Source organism: Ornithodoros turicata, chromosome 3 (genome assembly GCF_037126465.1).
Source record: "Ornithodoros turicata isolate Travis chromosome 3, ASM3712646v1, whole genome shotgun sequence".
NCBI classification, from domain to species: domain Eukaryota; kingdom Metazoa; phylum Arthropoda; class Arachnida; order Ixodida; family Argasidae; genus Ornithodoros; species Ornithodoros turicata.
In genome coordinates this window covers 47,433,331-47,455,878 of record NC_088203.1, presented here as the reverse complement: position 1 = coordinate 47,455,878, position 22,548 = coordinate 47,433,331, and the positions used below count along the sequence as shown (strand labels likewise).

At 46.2% G+C, this 22,548-nt stretch overlaps 1 protein-coding gene across 2 annotated transcripts in view; it reads right to left on the bottom strand.

Moving 5' to 3' along the window:
* Positions 1-22,326, bottom strand: part of LOC135388458 (cytochrome P450 3A14-like) — a 104,342-nt gene extending 82,016 nt beyond the window's left edge. The window contains exons 1-2 of one of the 2 annotated variants that reach the window (XM_064618032.1): positions 22,172-22,326; positions 15,166-15,192 (exon numbers count right to left, since the gene is read on the bottom strand). In XM_064618032.1, coding sequence (XP_064474102.1) covers positions 15,166-15,192; positions 22,172-22,227 — 83 coding nt within the window. In that variant the 5' untranslated portion in view covers positions 22,228-22,326. The remainder of the gene's footprint in view (positions 1-15,165; positions 15,193-22,171) is intronic. The other variant, XM_064618033.1, reaches the window with a different exon arrangement.
* Between the last annotated feature and the right edge of the window lie 222 nt (positions 22,327-22,548).

Below are 22,548 nucleotides of genomic sequence, written 5' to 3'. Positions count from 1 at the left end.
CGAGAGCTAGCCGTCTATATTTTTCCAATTTGTCGGAGTATCGCTTGAGAAATAGCGTTTAAATTGTATGGCCAGTATAAAACAAGATTTGTTCGAGCCAGTGGAGCTTCCAATGCAAAGTTTTCTTTCCTGTACAAAAATACAAAACATCGACAAACTTATTCGTCTCACTGTACCTCGGCTTCCCCTGCTCTACTATTTTTACGTACATGCGATGGGACGAATATTGTGTGAAGTATTGCACTGCACTGGCAGTTTGGCACAGTTTTCATGGTCTATGCCTGGTCTATGCCTTTTATTCTCCCTATTTTCAAAGCCGTCTCATTATTTTGCTGCAACCAACTAAAAACGCGGATGTCGTCGGACAGGTTTCACGCCCTCAATTTAACGTTTACGCTGGCGGGGAAACCCCTTTGTGGAATAGGGAGCCAGAACCATAGAGGAAGGAAACACGAGAGTGGTCCTTCCAACTTTTTCTTTTTTTTTTTTTCATTGGGACGGGCGTGCCAGTTTTTGCATTGCACTCTTGGATGTTCCTGTCTGCCGCGTCACCGCTTTTGTGACCCCAAGAGCATGCGCATGCCAGTTGTCAAAGTAGACGACGGGAGCTGTGGTTGTCTTGCACTTGAGATATCTCTATTGTGATGAATGCGCGCGTGCAGTTTTATCTCTGTATTCGGATGTTTACTCTTCTATTACAAGACCAGTCACGGTCTGCAGGACAACTGTGTAGAACAAGAAATATCATGCGTCGCAGCGACGTTTGTGTGACGATGTGGCCACGTTCTGTGTGTTTGTTGCCCCATTGGTAAAGAATGCCACTAATCAAACTTATAGAATAGCTGAAATCAAATGAATCTGCAGCAAACTGGCAGCTCGCTTACGAGCTCCCGTGGCTCAGCGGTTAGCAGACTTGTGCGTAACGCGTTACTAGTAATTGCGCTACTTGTAATCAACTAGTTTTTGGAGTAATTTTTCAAGTAATCAGTTACTTTGCTGTCAAAGTACTTTTTCGAGTAATCAATTACTTTTTTGAGAAATCGATTACTCAGTACTTAATTAATTTTCCAGCAGAGCTTAACTTATCGTTCAGATGTTCTGCACCAAGTCAAGCTCCTCGTGCCGTCAGCCTTTGTTAGATGGTTGTACTATTGCAAGCAGAGGTCATTGTAATAACGTTCTGGAATTTCAGGGTCTCTCCCTAATCTCCTCCTACACCAGTGTTGTGGTACCTGAAGCTTTGGAGGTTTAGTGAGTCATGGGTGTTGGGAATTGACGAGTAACTGCAGACGTATCCAAGTCTTGATAGCGGGCAGGAAAACAAGAAAAAAGCCCGCCCCCCGGTCATGCCTCAATTGGTAGAGCCCTGGACCGGCAATCCAGAAGATGTGGGTTCGATCCCTACAGCTGGCTAACCTTTTCAGTGACTTTCATCTTTCATCGTTGATTTCTTAGGCAATTTGAGGCTTTGTTTGTATCTGTCCCTTCTATGTTGTTCCAGCCTCAGAACATCAGTTTATCTCTTGTTCAACAGGTGCCGCTTGCGTCGAATTCCGTCGTATGAATGTGTGTATGAGTGAGTACAATGTAAGAGTGAAAGGAGGGTGAATGAGAGTGAGTGGCTGGTTGTCGTCCCTTCAGATGACGCACCCCGAAAGTCGCTGGAAAGGCGTGTTAGCTTAGCTCAATTGGTAGAGCCCTGGACCGGCAATCCAGAAGATGTGGGTTCGATCCCTACAGCTGGCTAACCTTTGCAGTGACTTTCATCTTTCATCGTTGATTTCTTAGGCAATTTGAGGCTTTGTTTGTATCTGTCCCTTCTATGTTGTTCCAACCTCAGAACATCAGTTTATCTCATGCCGGTTCCTTTTGTTGAACAACCCCAACATCGGCGCCTACCCTAGCAGCACAATGTACTGAAAGTCGAGTGCAATAGGGGTGGACGGGTAGGTGGAAGGCCTTGAACAGGCTCATGAAGCTCAAGAACATTGATAAGATACATACCGTCCACCCCTATTGCACTCGACTTTCAGTACATTGTGCTGCTTGGATACTAGCGGTTACAATTTCTAACAAGATAACTAGTAGCGTCCTCTATATCTCTCCTCCCGAGATAACATAACCAAATATCACAGTAACAAAATTACATCACATAAATGGTAGCCAAAGCTCAGTCTAAGCAAAACAGACTCCTTACAAGTTGAGGCGCAACAATAAGTCTTCCATATCTCGTTCTCTGTCCTTCATTCGAAGGGGTTGTTGGCCGGTCAGCGGTTGCTTGCTGGTCGGCGTTCGTGCTCTCTTCTGGACTGTCACGGGCCATAGGTGAGCGTTGCAGGTTCAGACGCGGATAGTTTTCGTTCACCACGATGTCTCCCCGATCGAATGGAACCAAATGCTTTCGGTTCCGTTTCAGCAACCCTGTAGCGGTCTCGACAACATAGGAACGTGGTCGCCTGGCAGGGCTGAGGACTGTAGCTGTACATTCCGCATCTTGTACCCAGTCTCGCTCACCAGGAGTTAGAGGATGAAGATACACTACTCCGTGTCGTCGATTGAAGTCGCTTGCCTGGCGCTGTTTGGCTCGTCTATCATTCTTGTCAAATTTTCTGTGGCGCCAGAGAGGCTTCAAAAGGTGTGGGCTTCTTGGGAGAGTTGTTTGTAGCCGTCGCCCTATCAGGAGCTGGGCCGGGCTCAATCCTGGTACACCTGGGGTGTCTCGATACACTAATAAAGCAAGATACGGGTCCCGCGACTTCTTGGGGAGCCCCTTCATCGTGCGTACTGTTCGTTCCACTTGGCCATTAGATTGCGCATACCTGGGGCTACTGGTCACATGGTCGAATCCGTACACACGAGCAAATTGCTTGAATTCCCGTGCTACAAATTGCGGGCCGTCATCGCTCCGTACAGTCCTTGGTATGCCGTGACGTACGAAAACGCTATTCGTTGCGGTGTTTACGTTAGAGGAAGTGGTTGATTTCAGCGACACCACTTATGGGTATCGGGAACGGTAATCGACGATGAGTAGATAGTCCGCGCCGTTCAAGTGGAAAATGTCGATTCCTACTTCCTCCCAGGGGCTACTCGGTGTGCTCGAGCTTAGGAGCGGTTCGCCGCGTTGGATCCGACTCTGTGCACGCAGATGGCACCCGCTGACCAGACTTGCAATGTGCTTCCCCAGAGAAGGCAACCAAACGCTTTCCCTCGCTCGTGCCTTGCATTGTTTAATGCCTTGATGCCCCTCATGCAGGACTTGGAGAATGTTTTGACGAAGCGATGTTGGGACTACGATGCAGTTACCTCGCATCAGCAAGTCATTGCGTACCGAAAGTTCTCCCTGGTACTTGCGATGGAAGTTTGTCTTGTCTTGGCCAACGTTTCTTACAATATCTTGACAGCAGAACGCATCCACCGTCTAAAGCCTGGCAGCGTTTTAGTTCCGTTGTGCTCACGCACGCATGCTTTCGAATGCTTTCCACGATGCCCACCACATACAGTTCAACCCCACGTGCCTCACGATAATTCCTGGTTGTTCTTGGATCAAGTGCACGAGAAAGCGTGTCAGCCGTTGCAAGCAGTCGTCCTGGAACGTAGACCACCATGAACTGAAATCGCATCAACTTGACAGGAAAACGCTGTATGCGAGGAGGCATGAGGTCCAGGTCGACTTTACCCATCAGTGTTATCAACGGCTGATGATCCGTCTCTACGGTGAATTTTAATACTCGCAAAAATTCTTCAAATCGCATGATAGCCCATGTCATGGTCAGAGCTTCCTTTTCAATCTGTCCGTACCGTTGTTCGGTTTCCGTAAGTGATCTTGAAGCGAACGCAACTGGACGTCGCTCACCGTTGGGCTGGCCCTGTAGAAAAACTCCACCTATTCCAATGCAACTGGCATCGGCTGACACTGTCGTAGGATAAGCAGAGTTGTACCTGGCCAAACACTGCTCGGACACCAGCATGTGTTTCAGCTTGTCAAAGGCCTGTTGCTGTTGAGCTCCCTAGACCCAGATGCTGTTTTTGATAAATAATGCACGAATCGGTGCAGTCACCTGAGAGAGATTGGGTAGAAACCTTCGGATGTGATTCGCCATTCCAAGCAATCCTCTGACACCTGCTACATCCTCCGGCGGTTTCATGATCACGATGGCTTGAACTTTGTCGGCGTCAGGCGAAATTCCTCTCTCGTCGACAACAACGCCCGGGAATTTGACACTGCTCTTACCAAATACACACTTCCCGGAGTTTAGGCTTAAACCAGCGTTCCTCAAGCGACTGAGAACAAACTGCAGGAGACGGTCGTGGTCTTTCCTGTCCTTGCCGAACACTAAAACATCGTCTATCATATTGCCGACCCCTTCTTGGCCCTCCAATACTTGAGCCATCACGCGTTGAAAAAATTCTGCTGCGGATGTGATTCCAAACGGCAAGTGCTGGTAGCAGTAGCGACCGAAGGGAGTGATGAATGTTGTAAGTTCCTGGCTCTCAGGAGCCAACTTGACCTGGTGGAAGCCAGAGGTTGCATCTAACTTCGAGAAGACCTTAGCTTCGCCCAGAAGACCTAGTGCTTGCTCCACCGTAGGGATAATGCGACGTTCCCTCTGCACCACTTCATTAAGTTTGCTCAAGTCCACACAAAGTCGGTAGCTTCCGAATATCTTCGGCACGACCACTAATCCAGCACACCACGGCGTAGGGCGTGTAAACCGGCGAATGACTCCTCGCGCCTCCAGCTTATCCAGTTCCGTTTTAACCACGTCTCTGAGGGGGATAGGAATCCGTCTGGGCACACTCAACGAAAATGGCACTGCGCTTTGTTGCAACCTGATGGTGTACTCTTCTTTTAGTGTTCCCAGACCCTTGAAGATGTCCGACGACCTGGATGGCACACGTTCGGAATCATAAACAGAAGGCGTAGCCGCCCTGGGTACACTTTCCGTTACTGGCACATGTAAGACGACACGTCCTGACTTCCTCTTGAAGCTTCCCACCTGGTCGACGAACTTTACCACACCTAAGGCCTGGATAGCAGCGAATCCCAGAAGAGGAGTCTCCAAACCTTCGACGACGTATATCTTCTGGGTCGCCACCTTCTCTTTCCATGCCAAAGTCGCTGTATACGTTCCCTCAGTGCTTAGGGTTGATTTCCTGGCCCTACTAAATCACTGTCGGGTGGCTGCAACGGCTCCGGAATCCCGCCGAAAGTACCCGGAATAACAGTTACTTCGGCTCCAGAGTCCACTTTAAACAGCAAGGGGATACCGCCCACAAATACTTCCACGAATTTTCCCTTTTTACGGGACGCGCTGATGCCGAATAGCTGGATGGTGTCTAGGTTTTTGCTTCTTCTGACTCTGCATGCGATGACGAAATGTCCTCGCTTGTGGCACAAACGACACAGCGCCGCCTTAGCCGGGCACACTGACCGCGCATGTGGTCACGGCCGGAAAAGGAACATGTAGTTCCCCTCCGTTATCTTGTGGCTTAGTTTGTTTCCTTTTCCTAAGAGTCCTACGACGAATCTATCACGGACTAACCGTTCTTCCATCTCAGACGACTTGTAGTTGCAGCGCTTAACCATGTTCTGCAATGTCGCGTAAAAGCAGTCCACCGTCTCACCGGGAAGTTGGACACGCTTGTGGAATTTTGAGCTCTAGTTAGCTTACAGGATGAACGAAATGGTCTGTAAACGCTGACCTGACAAGCTCAAAAGATTTGAGCACTTTTTCGTCCGAAGTAAGCGGGTTCAGCACTACTCGCGCCTGCTGTCCCATGCAGTACAGTAGGTCCGAACTTTTACTTCTTCTGTCGCAGCGAAGAGACCCGTCGCGTACGAAAAATCTTCGAACTGCTGCATCCATAGGGGCCACTGTGCCGGGACCGCAAGGCCAAATTCCTGCGGTGAACGCAGGCTGAAGTTTCCCGCCCGTACGACTTCGTCGTGAGCACTCCCTCATCGTCGGAGCCCATTTACGTACAGTTGAATCCCACTCTTGACAACATGTGAATGAAGTTCCACGCAATGGTCTTCCACAATCGGGTCAACATCTACCCGGGCGATAAGTACAGTAGACGTACAGATCTGCCTGTCCTACGCGGTTTTGTCTTTCGTGTTACTTCAGCTGCTCTGCTGTTGAACCTTTTTTTTTTCTTCTTTTCTGAGGCGCACAAAGACGGGTATAATTTGCGTGAATGCAGAGCAACGACCGGGTTAACGCGTTAATTTTCTTCTCGTTACTCAATCGCACTTGGAGTCGAGTAATTGGTAATGGTAATCAATTACTTTTTTCGACTAACGGGCACAAGTCTGGTGGTTAGCGTGCTCGCCATGCCACGTCGAGACTGGGAGGTACCCGGGTCCGAATCACGATGCCGGCTGTGCTGTCTGGGGTTTTTCCTGGGTTTTCCTCAGACGCTTTCAGACATATGTCGGCACAGTTCCTTTAGAAGTCGGCCCGGGACGCACATTTTGCCAGGGCGTCAGTCGTCAGACGTTGTCCACCTCTGTGAGGTCGACAACGGCGAGCCCTTTCAACACCACCGCGGCAGCACGCAAACGAACGATTCAAGATGACTCACTCACACACAGGGACACAAAACAACCCATCAAGTACGACCTTACGAATGAAACGTTATTCCCGTGAAACAACTGCTTTTCGTTGAACGACAGCCGTGGCAGCCGAGACAAGTACACGTTAACATAACGTTGTTTCCATAATGATGCTCACATTTTAAGAGTCAATCACTTCGGAAAAGCATGAAAGCACTGCGAACAACAAAGTGTTGCTCAACCCAAAACTTTAGGGAGAATCGCGTGGTGGACAGGAAGTAATGGCGGTTTTGGCACGAGGGACGGCCAGAGGGGTCCCGCGGAAATCTCTTTGAAACGGCCGCTCATGTCTTGTCTCCCTCCATGGCCAGAACAGGCCCTTTAATTACCGCCATTACGGCCATTGATACCGGAGGTAATTTAATTACCTCCGGTAACTTGCGGGTACAAGCGGTGATATTCAATTTCACTTACTCTTTCTCCTAATTACATACATCTTACATTCATCACCTTTAAACTCAACTTTCTCGTTTTAATTGCCTTTAATTACCTCTAATTACCTTCACTCTTAATTACCTTGGGGTACTTCAATTCCAAATTATGTGCTTCCATTTATATTTACCCTCTTATATCCCCTTTATATGTCCACTTGTACCACTGCCTTGGTGAGGCCTCACCATTTCGTGCACGGACACACACGCGTGCGCGCGCCTGCACAGCGTTTTCTATTTTGACGCTCTTTATTCTAACGCTTTAGTAGGGCGCGTATCAATCGTCAGCGTATCAGTATGCGTGGCGAAGGAATGGCGAAGCCTGTGAGGGATTGTTATGTTTTCTTCAACGCTCCCCGTTGCGAAGTAAGCTCAAGAACGCGTGATTGGTTGGTTGATAACGGAGTGGAGGAGCATCCTTTCGCGCTTCACACCGACCAGCCGCGACAAAAGTATGTAACCTGAAACCAATTATTTACTGCAAAGAATGACCGGCTCCGGTGGCAGATTTTTCGCTAAAATGTGTCCACTGACGGTCCCAAAAGAGGTAGTACCCATTTTAAAGCCGACGGCGTCCTGCCTTAGAAGTTATGTTTTTCGGGAAACTAATTTAAGTTTTTATTTAAATAATGAGCGTCTCCCAGTCATTCATACGACGGCCAGCTTGTATAGGTGGTATCGGACAGATAGTTGTAAAAAAAGAAAGCTTTTCGACTAGTGCACCCGTTCGCGAATTAATTAGCCCGGGGATTTAATTGGAACACCCTGTATATAGCGCTTGTGCTTTGCTCATGTACTCTATCATAGTGCTCTACATGGACCTGGGCCGACAAAATATCACCAGCACCCGAACTATGGCCTTGATGAAAAACATGCGTCCGTGAGCCCAGCTGGGCCCGCTCATGCAGGTAATTCCATACAGTGAAGCACTATTAGTTCATACGATCAAGTGCTTGCGTCATTCCTCCGGATATTTTTCAAACCCAAAGAAAGAAAGCGCCATTGTGCGTATTGGTTGACGCTGTCCCTCACTCCTCACATCTTTCACCATCATACTCAAAAACCTACGTGAGAGGGGTATCAATTCGAAGCAGGGGTCTGTCCACAACGTCTTCTACCTCCACAAAAGTTTGTAGTGTAACAATAACGCGCTTTCCCACGTCCGCCCTGGACTTCGGTCTCGCGCCGTTAAGCCACCAATTCTACCATGTTCTCTACTTATAAGTTTACTAATAAAGTTGCTTGGGTAGTGTTAGAAAAGCGGAAGTCACAACTGGAGACGCCAGGACGAGCGCTCTTGGCTCTGTCACCGGGTTGGGCCGGGGCGCATAAATACATGAAGGTCCGGACCTCGGCCGTGCGATTTTCCGATGCGCACGGGTCATGTTTGGCCCGGAAATGTCGGCCCGTGCAGTGCTCTACTCTGTCATATGAATAAACGACGAAAATCCGATGAAAATAAATTATACAGTTTCATAGACACTTCCATCAGTGACTCCTGAATGATATTTGTCGATCTCAAGAGAATGAAGAAGCCGGTTCACACTGGATGAACAAAGGACCCTCGTCCAGGAAAAGGAATGTACAGCTATTTTTTTTTTATTTCGTGTTAGCACCGCAAAGGCTATGGCTATGAGCGGCGTAGAGATGAGGACAGATCGAGAGAGGACAGCAGGAAAGAGTGGGGGACAGTGGGGTTCGTATGCGTCCTGGGCCGACTTCCAGGGGAACCGTGCCAACATTCGTCCGGAAAGCCTATCGGGAAACCCAGGAAAAACCGCAGACAGCACAGCCGGTGCAGGGATTCCCCCCACCGGCTGAACCCGCCTCACTTCCCAGTCTCTGCGTAGAAAGCGATCAACCTAACCAGTATGGCCGCGGGAGCTGGTTTATGTGGAACTGATAAATACCGTGCAGTAAATTCCCCCCCCCCCCCCCGTCGTTCCTTTACTCACTCCTTCGTGTTGTCTTCCCTTCATCTGTTCATATATGTACAGCTCCCCGCGACCTTAACTTGAACGCCGCTTCGCGTGGCGGAGAAGGAGGAGAGACACCCTAGTGGGATTCAGCTGAACTATTGGGAGAGCGCGTTTCGGGCTATTCCACTCGCGGGTAGGGATGTATGGCTGTTGCTCAAACCCCTCGAAGGCAGGCGGGCGTTGCTTTCTGAAGACGCCGTTACCGGAATGGCGATTGTTTGTGTTGCTTAAACGTGAGATGTACGCTGGATGATACCGGTAATATCGGCGATATTCGAGGCATGGCCGAGTTGACAGCTAAGAATGATTGTGTACACCCGAACGGATTAGCAATGATGCTGTGTCAACTCGAGACGAAATAAAGGAGGATAAAACAACTTTATTTTGTGATTATGATTAGGAAGGTTCATCTTCTTGTGTGGCGATGCTCTATACCATTGCCTATGGTAACATGGTGAAATAACGATAGAAATGCATCATGCATTTATTTGACTCAGTATGTAATGAAATTAAGTGAGCCGTACTAGTTGTGAGCAGTGATCCCCGCATTATGACATGGGATGCCGAAACGGCAATTGAAACAGGGCAACTTTTGCATTCTCATGTCGCTGGACTTACGAGTGTTCTTGACAGTCAATACATCCTTGCGTAAAGAAGATCCGCATAGATATAACCTACAGTCTGCATCAACTGCTATAACGTTTAACATAAGGCTTCAGGGAGGAAAGTAACACATATAGTTCCAAAGAACTTGAAGCTCTTCACCCGGCGACGGCTGAACGTCCCAAACTTCCAGTCAGTACCTCAAGGCATGGGTGCATCGCCACACAAGGAGATGAAACTTTCCAATCACAATCACAAAATAAAGTTGTTTTATCCTCGTTTATTTCATCTCGAGTTGATACAGCATCTTTGCTTCTTTCATTCTTAGCTGTCAACGTGTTCATGCCTCGAATATCGCTGATATTAGCGACATCATCGAGCATATCATCTCACACAAGCAATCACCATCCCGATAACGGCGTGTTCAGAAATTAACGCCTGCCTGCCTTCGAGGCGTTTGAGCAAAAACCAAACCGCCCTTCACGCGAGTTGAACAGCCCGAAACGCGCTCTCCCAATAGTTCAGCCGAATCCCACTAGGGTGTCTCTCCTCCTCCTCCGCCACGCGAAACGGCGTTCAGGTTAGAGGTTGCGGGGAGCTGTACGTTGCTCCTATAGCCACAAGTGCTTTGCGGCGCAAACATGGTATTCAAAAATAGGGCGGCATACACATAGCTTTATGTTCTAGCGACCAAAGAATGAACAAACACAAAGCCAGACTTCTAACTACTGTATTACAAAAGGAAGGAATGTTGCATTGACAAACTCATCAGCAAGCACGTGATATCTTCTTTCCCCTTTTCTCTAACCGAACCAGGTGCCGTTATCTATGAGCGTTTGTTGTTTTGTCCTGAGGTATAAATGTGCGTTAACGGTACCGGGTTCGGATACAGGAGAGGGGAAGGAAGATATCACGTGCTTGCTGATAGGTTTGTGAGTGCAACATTTATTCCTGCCTCGCCAGACAACCGAGTGTATTCCTTTTGTAAAACATTGGTTGAAGGTCCGACTTCGCTTTGGTTCGAACACTGAAAAATGGAAGAAGTGATTTTGGCTGTGGAGCATACTCGAATGTTTGATAAACATGAAAACACGAACGTAGAACTTGATATACGGCGATAGCTAAAATTCTACATTATTGCAACGTACGCACGCGCAAACAGTACTAGTCAAGAGGCGTGGACTGTTGCGAAAACTTGATAAGTAGTATTGTGACCAAGGGAAGTCAGCAAGCATAGAGTCTTAACTTTTTTTAGTTCCGCTTTAGCGCCGCGAAGCAACTGTGGCTATGACAGCGTACAGACGTGGACAGATGGAGAGGGGGACAAGGGGGTTAGTATGCGTTCTGGGACGACTGTGCCGACATTCGTATGGAACGTCTGGCGGAAAACCCCAGACACCACACCTGGTGCGGGGATTTGAATCTCCCAGTCTCGGCATGCAAAACTGTCATCCTAACCATTGTGGCACGGGGGAGCTGGTAAAGTCTTAACTGCTCTAGAGTTTGAAGGTGGGTTGACTTAGTTTGTTGAATTTCCCTAGAGATGCAATAATCAAGCTGTCAAGGTAGTTCATCTTCTTTGCACTTTCATTTTCTTCCACGTTATGTCAATCGTCACTCCAAGATCGAATTTAAAGGCGCAAAGGTCCTTTACAGAAAACCACAGCAGTGGCGGTGAACGCGCACTGGAGGAAGCTGTTACCTTGCCCCTTATTGTTCATTACCTGAAAGAGCTACACGGTCCAATGGAGCGAGTCCATAAGGACGGTGCGACTAAAGTAATGGTACTGTGTCAAACTAACCGATATTGCGCGGAGGACATGCCGCTGCAAACAAATCATCAGGTATAAGTTATGAGATCACGTATCAGTAATTATATCTATCGCCCTGACGACGTATATTTACGTTTCTTTTTAATCAGTGGGCTCTATAGGGGTTGGTGTTTGCGGGTCTCATAGGCAACTGGGAGTAGGTATATTCTGTACTCAAAGCTCATCTTTCGAATATACTCGTAATGCAACGCAGGAAGAATAACAAGTGTGATCGCAACTTCGCGATGCGCGCTGGTTGTTGGGTGCATGTAATGAGGAGTTTCACGCCAAAGTAACGAATGGATACATCATCGCAGCTGGACTTCTCGCGGTACACTCGCGGCGACTATGTAGTGTCCGCTTCGAAAGGTTTCGTTTTTCTTTCATTGGCTATAATATGTCTGTTTGATCACATTATTTGTTGATTCTATTCCTGTTACCTTATGTGGCGGTATTAGTGAAAGCTTCCGCTACTAGGACATATGCGGTTATGTGTACGATATGCGTCCTGGCGTAGTGTATCCCTACGCGTCTCAGCGAAGTCGGAGTTCCCCTCGTACCGCATTGATTGCAAAAAACAAAGATGCCAGAAGTGACAGTTCCCGCAACATATTGCCTTCAACAATTCAACTCATGTATACAATAAGGGGATAAGTCGAAAAACTCCAAACCGAGAAAACTGCTAGTCAATATTTGTTAAAGTAATTACATGAGGGTTTCCTCTTATAACGAAAAAAAAGCAAAATGTACCACAAATATATATATATATATATACAGGGTGTTTCAAAAAACGGTAAAATACGGGGTAAACGGCATTTGTGTGGCAACTGAATTTGCCATCTTTCAAAAATATTTCCATTTGATTTTAATTAAGAGAAATTGAATTTCTTTAATTGAACTCCAAAAGTTCCCAAATCAACCTAGCGTTTTTTTTACAGAATTAGAGAGCCCGTAGCGAACTTAGTCAGATCCACCAAGAAATCCGCTCGATATTGCAAATAGAACTGCCCAAAAAAAGTCCCGAAATTGAGGTTTCAGAGTTTCGGGTATTCAACGGCGCACCAAATCAGTCGCAAAGACGCGCGGAGAGCCTGACATGCTCCTGTCCCCACGAAGCTAGTACAATTTATCGCCGAACCGGCGTGCAGCACAAGACGTGCCGATAACAAGGCGGTTGACATTGCACCATACGTTGATAAGCGGCAAACAAAAATGATTCTGCCTCTTTTTTCCCGCCCTCTTTTTTTTCGACCTTGTATCTTTCATGGGGGCAGGAGCATGTGCTGCTCTCTGCGCATCTTTGCGACTGATTTGGTGCGCCGTTGAATACCCGAAACTTTGAAGCCTCAATTTCGGGATTTTTTTTTGGCAGTTCCATTTGCAATATCGAGCGGATTTCTTGGCAGATCTGAGTAAGTTCGCTTCGGGCTCTCAAATTCTGAAAAAAAAAAAAAAAAAACGCTAGGTTGACTTGGGAAATTTTGGAGTTCAAATAAAGATATTCAATTTATTTTAATTAAAATCTAATGAAAATACTTTTGCAAGATGGCAAATGCAGTTGCCACCCAAGCGCCGTTTACCCTGTATTTTTCCGTCGCCCCATTTTTTTATAAAGTCCGAATGACACGTTTTTTGAAACACCCTGTATACAGGGTGTTTCAAAAAACGTGTCATTCGGACTTCCACCCGCACCTCCACCAGTTATGTCGGGGATTAAGAGCGAGCAACTCAGCGGGACAACCGAGAGGTTTATTCTGACCAGCAAGAAGAAGCAGGCACGCGCGATCATTTAGATGCGAGCACGATCAGGGCATTATCTTCACGACATTATATATACCTATATATAATGATGGAAGTACAAAAAATCAAACGGCCACCAAGTTTTACAGTTGTGGAAGGAAAAAGACGCGGACAACAGATTTTAGGTAACTTCCCTAAAATCTGTTGTCCGTGTCTGTCTCAATCTCATCCTGCCATTATTAAGTACAGTGGCGAACCGGATGATGTGCCAATCGAGAAGTGGTTGCGACTGTTTGAAACGAAAGCAGATGCCCTGGATTGGACAGATGACGCAAAGTAGGCAATTTCTGCGACTATGTGGAAGGCGAAGCATTCCGTTGGTATCTCAGCGAAATAATTGAACTTTGCACCAGGTGGGAAGAAGTGAAAGATTTCATGACTACACGCTTTGGTTCTTCAGAGCTGGATCCAAAAAGACGCGGACAACAGATTTTAGGGAACTTCCCTGAAATCTGTTGTCCGTGTCTGTTTCCTTCCACAACTGTAAAACTTCGTGGCCGTTTGATTTTTTGCACTTCCCTCGACCTACGTTTCTACAATGGCCACCGCAAGACAAGGACAGATTGTCAGGAAGTATCCTTCTTTTGCCCCCGTTATTGCTGTTCTTGGAAATACTTACACCATCATTTTGATTCCAGGTCTCGACTAATGCCGACCATGTTCGTATCCCGAAGCGGAGGAAGAATCATGGACTTCTTGGAGGAAGTGGACTTGCTGCCGCCAAGTGTGCGCGTCGTAGTTCTACACTGTGGAACCAACGAGATGCCACTATTTGACCCCCAGCAGGCACTCACCCACTACCATCGACTCCTCGACAAAATCCGGGCACGTGGCGGAATTGAAATGATGGTTTGTACTCTTGTGCTCCCTCGCTCGCATAACACACGCCGCCGTTTCGTCGACAGGCGCAGGGAGTTCCAGTGCAACCCGCGGGCCTTCGACTTCAACCGCCGACTGGTCCAGCTTCGCCGGAACTCAACTGACCTCTGCTACCTGGACCACGGATTCCACCGACGACGACCTACCTAGGTCCTTGCAGCTGACGGCCTCCATCCGAACTTCGAGGGAGTCCGGATGATCAACCGACATCTGCACGACCTGCTTCAACGACTTCGACGTCTCCTACCGTCACGCCGACCTACTGCGACAGCTGTCCGGGATCCAGCGTGGCCTACCCCCCCCCCCCCCCCCAAGAGGCAGCTGCCCTGGAACGACGACGGGAGAACACAGCACTATTGACGCTGGACTGACTAACCGCCGGTGAGCGTGCCTCTTCCCATTTTAAATGTGAAACTCCCCCACTACGCGAGCTTTCTTTGAACTTCGTAAGCTAACTGATAAATCAGTAAGCTATGATTCCCATCGCACCACTTTACAACTCTATAAAGATCAGGACAAAATTCCCAAGGGTCTCACCATTAACCTTAAACCCACATTTCCCCTAAACTCTGCATATCGGTACAAGTGGGACGAGATCCTCAAAAATGCTTCTACCGCGTTAATCGACATGCTAATATCCCACTGTGAAGAAGCTCTAGACCAATCATCCCAGCAGTCAAAAATTATCGATTGTAAATCTGAAGCTACAGCCATCAGGCAGAAATAGCACAGTACGCAAAAGACAGGGAAGAGACAATGCTCAATGCTAAACGAAGGGACAACGTTAATTTTAAACAAAAAATTTATTAGTCAGGGACAACGTTAATGCGCTAGTTACCCTTGGACGAAGTGCACCAATCGAGGAGTGTGACCATATTAATAGTACATGTACCACTTCTACGCCATCTACAAGGTCTTGCCAAAAAAAAAGAAAACAGATTCCACTACTGTAACCTCACCTGCACGTGCGTTATCCCAAAAGTCCCATAATGTCGTTAATCTATCATCCCACACACTTACCGAATCACTGAGGTCTCACTACTTACCCGTGGCCTCTCATTCTGCCCCAATAACTGCAAAATAAATGAATACCAACTTCATCTGGATCTAGATAATTTCGCCCGTCGTCTACGTCTAAAGGTATACTTTCATGATAAGCCTAAGTCAGATCCCCACCCTTTCAAACTGCCATCCAGCTTTACGCCAGAGGCTAACCGTGAAAAGGCTCTGGACATGTACATACGTGCGGTTCAAAAGGATATCATTAACGCCTACAATGAATCATCCAACCGGAAATCGAAACCTAATCTAACGCCAGCTGAACAGCGCAGCCTTTCTGATCTTCAGAATCGTAGCGACTTAGTCATTAAAAAAAGCTGATAAAGGCGGTGCAATCGTGGTAATGGACAAAAACAATTACGTTAACGAAGGTCTTCGACAACTATCGTGCACATCATTTTACAAACTCCTCGAGGCTGACCCTGCGGAGAAAATTACAGCAGATGTTATCCGCAGTCTAAAAGCTCTAAAGGCAAGAAAAATGATAGATACCACCCTGTACGACTATCTACTCCCGAAAAACCCCATAGCGGGTAGGTTTTACATGCTCCCTAAAATCCATAAACCTGGAAATGCAGGGCGCCCCATGGTTTCATGCAACGGTACAGGTACTGAGAATATCTCAAGCTTTGTAGACCACCTTCTCAAGGATATACCTCCGGAACTACCATCCTACATTAAGGATACCAACCACTTTCTTCATGTATTAAGTAAATGTGAACTTCTTCCTTCCAGTCTGCTAGTCACGCTAGACGTTTCATCTCTGTATACCAACATTCCCCACGAAGATGGCATTGCTGCAGCTGAAAAGGCGTTTTCAAAATATTCTGATACCCCCTACGATCCGTGTGTCCCATCCACATTTCTCGATCTTATTCTCAAAAATAACTTCGATTTCGACGGTAAGCACTACTTGCAAGTCCATGGCACGGCTATGGGTACAAAAATAGCGCCAAACTGCGCAAATATTTTTATGTGAGCTCTAGAGGAGGAATTTCTGTCCAAGCGCGTAAAGAAGCCCATGCTTTACAAGCGGCTCCTCGACGACATCTTCATGGTGTGGTCACACTCAGAAGATGACCTAATCACATCTTTCAGCGACTTTAACCAAGCACATCCGGCCATCAAGTTCACCAATTCGTATTCCGCTTTCACTGTCAACTTAGATGTTCAGGTAAAGTTATATAACGGGGTCTTGTCCACAAACCTGTCCCGTAAACCTACGGACTCTCAGCAGTACCTAGTATCTAACAGTTGTCACCCGCGTCATACTAAACTTGCCATCCCTTACAGCCAGGCACTTTGGTACAAGGCGTAACTTAAACAAACATTCATCGATCGCCAATTTCCACCTAATTTAATAGACGACGCCCTAAACAGAGCCCGCAAAGCAGACCGCAAAGCCCTGTTCCAAAACCACAAACGCATGGTGGATAATAGTACCGTAAACCTCATTTTAACATTTAGCAGCAATATCCCAAGCATTAACAGTATACTAAACCATCACCACAGCATCATTCTCCAATCAGAGCGCATGGGACAAATTTTCCCTCAGCCACCGCGGGTAGGCGCGCGCGCAACCTGCACGATAACCTAGTTATCTCTAAGGTTAGCCAGCCAGCACATCCAGGAACCGGCTGCCGCCCGTGCGATGGTCGCAGGTGTCAAATATGCAAATTAATGCAAAGCGCCCAACCACTTAAAATCACCAATTCTAATTTTTCCGTCAAAATTAATGGTGACATTGACTGTAACTCATCTAACGTCATTTATGTCATTCAGTGCGACATGTGCCAAGCACAATACGTAGGTCAGACCATTTCGGATCAGGTTCAACAACCACCGGTCTGACGTTACAAAAAAGTCAAACCTCCCGGTCTCTCGCCATTTCAAACAACCAGGACATTCCCTAAATAATGTATCACTTTTCATTCTCCAGTCAAATTTTAGCTCAGATCGGTGCAGAAAACAACGCGAATACTATCTCATTCACAAATTCCAATCAACCACTAACGAAGATCTCGGAGCACTGTCAACGGTAAGAAATCTGACCGCCTAGTTGATCTTCCTTCTTTCCGTTCCTTTCCTTCCTTATTTTTTTTTTTTTTGTCAGCGAAATCCGTAGCAGCACTCACCCGCCCAGGAATTTTTCCTCCCAAACGGAGAGGGACCAAAGGAGAATGACCTCACCTCCCGGACTTGACCTTCTGGAATATTCCCGTAACTGACTAACCCACAACTGCCTGTGGCGTGCCTTGTACCGATGATGACGTCATCTACCAAACCTATTTAAGCAATCTGTAACCCCCTGCGCATCTTTTGTCCTGACGGAGACAGTGCCACTGTCGAAACGTCGACCCCTTTTTTCATTCAACTTTTAATTTCCGCCCATTAAATGAACTAGTGTTTCTAACTTCCCTAAAATCTGTTGTCAGCGTCTTTTTCCTTCCACAACTATAATGAGGAAATATATATATGTGACGTAACGACGAAGAGACCGAACTCACGCTCGTGCATGGGCAGGATTCATTCATTAAACTGATATTGCTCGGGACGGATGTCCAGTGTTCATCACATATATATATATATATATATATATATAGGAATATAATATAATAGGAAAAACGACTATATATATATAGGAGTATAGAGGGAAAAAATAGCCGGAGCTCTTTGGCTGGACGTATAGCATATGTTTGTAAGTCAAACGTGATCATGCCAGTACTGGACAGCTGTTTCAGCCTTATTGGGCCATCGTCAGCAGTACGCAGGCAGGCAACGTTTTCAGCGGATGGCGTCAGAAGGTCACGTGACACGTGGTTCCTCCCGTCAGGGTGAGCTAACTCACCACTGAGAACCCATTGCAAAGGCAGTGTAGAGGCCAAAGAGTAGCAGGCCTGCTGAGCATGGCCAACCTCTCTTCACCTCATAAACAAACAAACAGGCGCATAAGGGAAAAAATAGCCGGAGCTTTGGCTGCACGTATATGCACTATACCAGTACCACTATACTACTATACCAGTACCGGCATGGCGACGTCTCACTTACAACCATATGCTATACGTGCAGCCAGAGAGCTCTGGCTATTTTTCCCCGTACGCACTTGACTGGCTTTGCACTGGGGTTTCAGTGGTGTGTTAGTACACCATGACGGGAGGAATCACGTGCTACATGACGTTTCTGACGCCATCCGCTGAAACGTCCCCTGCCTGCGTACTGCTGACGATGGCCCAATCAGGCCGAAACAGCTGTCCAGTACTGGCATGGCGACTGGCAGCTGCTGGCTAAGCTAAGGCAGTACTGGCAGCTGTCCAGTACTGGCATGGCGACGTTTGAGTTACAAAAATATTGATAGGTTCACGTAACGTCGTTCATGGGAGCAATTACATAAATATTAGAGATAAGACGAATCCATAATCTGAATCTGAATCCAAGGAAGGTTCTACGAATCCACGAATCTCGAATCTTTCGAATCCTTTCTTTAAAAAGAGTTCAAAAAGAGAGAAGAAAAAAAACTTCTACTGGAGAGTGTTTTAAAGCAGAATTTGATTCATTTGTTTAATGAAAAAAAGAATAGTAACAGTTCAGCTTCGGGAGAAAGTATACCCATATAGTACATTTAACATATTGTTCATCGACTACAAGAAATACATAAATTTTCGAGTCTGAATTATTTCCATAAAGCTAAAGCAACAATCAAAAGCAAAGAAACAAGAAAGCACCCGTCGGTCGATGAGGCTTTCGGTGGACTCCGGAAGCGCTAATTCGAAAAAGAAACGAGCAAACATGCTCGGTGGATTCGAAAGATTCGATTCGTTGTTTTGGGCACCGGAATTCGGATTCCCGAATCTCGAATCCCTGCCTAGTATTCGTGGATTCGTTTGGCACATCCCTAATAAAGATCTATCTATCTATCTATACAGGGTGGTTCACCAACCATGACAGAAATTCATAGTAAAAAATGTAGGCCCCGGAGAGGCATACCGTCAAGGAATTTTTTTCTGCCATTAACTTTTGCCACGTATTGGTAACGTCTTTATTTCATTTCAATTCACCAGAAGTTAATTTATTGAATTGAACTCTGAAATTTCCCAACTCAACCTAGTCTTCTTTGCGGAAATAGGTTCCCAGTAGTCATTATACTCAGTATAGCACGTAATGCCACTCGTATTGCAATGGCAATTGCGGAAATAAATTCGTCGAAAATCCGGAATTTGTGAAGTAACACAATTTTTCTTTTTTTTTTCTTTTTTTTTCTTTTTCAACATTTTTCTTTATTTTATTCATTGCGCATCTCTAGAGAAGCGTACGCTTCTCTAGAGATGCGCAATGAATATTGTGTTCCTTCACGAATTTTTTGCGAACGATCTATCGAACAGATTTTTGTTCTGAAAACGGCTTTAGTATCTGGTGACCAAAGAGATCAGATATTCTCAATGGAACAACTTCGTAGCTTTTATAATTAAAAAGTTAATTATTGAACGTTAATTAAGACATTGACTTAGGAGTCTGCTAATGCCGTCCTAGGGAGTGCTGAATTGATTTCATCTCGGAAAAAGTGATAGATATATTTTTAAAAAATCTGTATACACTTAGCTGGCACTTGTCCTGAAGTGCAATAAAAGTTGTTTTGCACTTAACCAGAAGCAGTATAAGTTAATACGCGGTTATCCCACACGGAAAAATACGACATGTGCATGCGACCTGGCGCATCGCGGTGAAAAAGAAGAGCACGGTGACACGCACGCGTTTCGTAGCGTGTATATATAGAGACATACACAAGAACAAGGAACTCGCCTCAAGATGATTTTTTCAGGTTTGAAGTTGACGTCCTGTTTGCCGAGTACGTCTTATTCCATAGCTTACACTTTACAGTGAAATTATTCACGTCCTTCCATGATAAAACCTCGACGGTTGCTTCGTAGAGCGGCCACGGAAGCTTACGGTAGCAGCAACCGGAGCAGGACTAGCCATTGCACTGGTCGGAGCGCAGGTGAGCCGACCGGAAAGTTTCTCTTTGTGCATAATCATTCCCTTGCCCATATCCCCAGGAGGCAGGATCCCGTACTAGGGCAGTGATACTCACATATGATTCACTCCGACCGTGAAAGTTTCAGGGTCGCGAACTTCAACTAATTTCTGTTCGCAAAGCTGGAATTCCCTGCTTGATCAAGAGCCCAAGGAAGGGGGCACATACCGATTACGGGTAAAAGGAAGGAAGACACTGTTAGGGGGAAGTAGGGGAAGGTGGAAGGGGAAGAAATCAAAAGGAAAGACATTTATTCGAGTAACTAGTTACATTTTGCAGTTACTTACACACTAACTATTTACAGTTATAAGCTACTTCTCTGGAAATGTAACTAGTTACTGTAACTAGTAACTCCCAAAAGTAACTAGTTACAGTTACAAGTAACTCAGTTACTATCCAAGCCTGGTCCTGCTGACGGAATTTTTCATATCGGGAATGGAATTTTGGAATCCCATAATAAACCTTCTAAAGGGTGGATAGGCCGTCCTCCTTCATAAATAGTGGAACACACGTGCCAAGCACAGGTCCAGTGCTGAGACCCAATGCGAACGAGGGAAAGCACCGTGCAGGCTCCACCCATTTGCACCTTGAGGTCAGGCGAAGTGACGAGAAAATTGTAAAGTTCTCAACTGCATTAAGAACGCCATTTTTAGTCTTTTTCTTTTTCTGATGGAGTGGAAAGTGGACATGTGTGGGGGAAACTAATATTGTGATTTTAGCAAAATTTTCACATGTAATACGCAACGATGGACCTTATTTTCACCGAGAATTCAAGCAGGTCAAACTTTCACTATTGTAATCTGATTATCAGCATTTCTGCGACACAAATCATGGTGCCGTTCGTCCGAATTTGCAAAAGCCAATTAATCAATTAGCTGAGAAATTGAACGGAATACTAACGTTCACTCGCGTTATACCATCACTTGGGCTACTCCGTCCCCCGGTAGGAACAAATCATACATGGCAACACCAAAATACCATCATGCGGAACATGAACCTTCAAAACCAAGAATCTGACATGCTCTCATTAGGCCTTTTTGTTTTTCGTTGGGGGGGGGGGGGTGTAGCTCTTATATCTCGTGCCAGACAGCAGTTAGCGAAAACTGATGGATATGTGCGTTCCTCATTGCATTTTTGATTGATACTGCAAACGCACGCATTGCGCATACCACATGTGGCGGTTATTCGTCGTAGGGTATAGGAGAAAGCCCGGATAAATCATACTGGTGAGGTGTATACGCCATATAGAGTCACATGCGAAGGTAATACTAGGCTTAATTTAGCTCGTTTGTCCGCTGACAAGCTTACAATTAGGGTTGCAAGTTTTCAGGGGAGGGTGTTTCGCATAGTTCTCAACTTTTCCGAAATTCAGAGCTTCTCGGAGAATTAAAAAGTATGCAAAAAGAAACGCCGCCGATACCGGTGTATTTCGGAGTAGTTATCGCAGACACAATGGAAGGAAAGAAATGCAAAAGTGACTGAGACCACACGATGTAGCGCACAGATGTTTTACTACCCGGAGGCATGGAAGTACAAACAAGCGTATTTGTACAAATTTGTGACGAACACAGGACTGTTCTGTGCCAAACTAGCCCAGTGCCCGGGGTCAACTAGAGTCACTATGGTTGAGGATGCATAGAACAGATGGGACAAGTGTGTAGCAGAATTCCCCTCTTCGGCCATTCATGCGTCTAGCGTCCCTGAGGGAGGCTACAGCTTCTGACCCTTCTTTTCTATTTTTTTTTTTTTTTTGTTATGGATCAGTTATAATTCGAAAACTAGATGTGGAAGAAGCGGGACAAAGGAAGAAAGAAACAGGGAACAAAGTAAGGCAGTCACGTCGGCGTTGGGAAAAGCGGAGTTTATCAGATAAATCGGGTTTTCTACAAAAACACATCGGAGGGAGTTTATCGGATAAATCTGAAATGTCGGAAGCCTACTTATAATGTACTAAAGAAGCTTACCGCACTAAAGCAGCGACGCCAACGAGGCACAAGGTTACCAGCACGGTCCACAACATCTCAGTGAATGAAGCTTCCTGAAGTGACTGCCGTGCGCTAATGATGTGGAAACGCAAAAGCGCAGTTGGTGGGTCTCCGATAGCACGAGCGAAGTCAAGGTACGTTGCCCAATGAGAGAAGCTATTGTGTCGACCGGATGGCAGATTATTTCTTATCTCCCTTGATCGTTGCAATAAAAAAAATCTCGTCTTGCACTGCCCATGTATATCTCATTGCTGACTGGTATAAAAATGACTCTATCCGCTCTGCATTGCGATGGTTTATAGTGGTCAAATTGCGCAGATACTTACAGTGAAAAGAGAAATAGTGTCAGTCCGCAC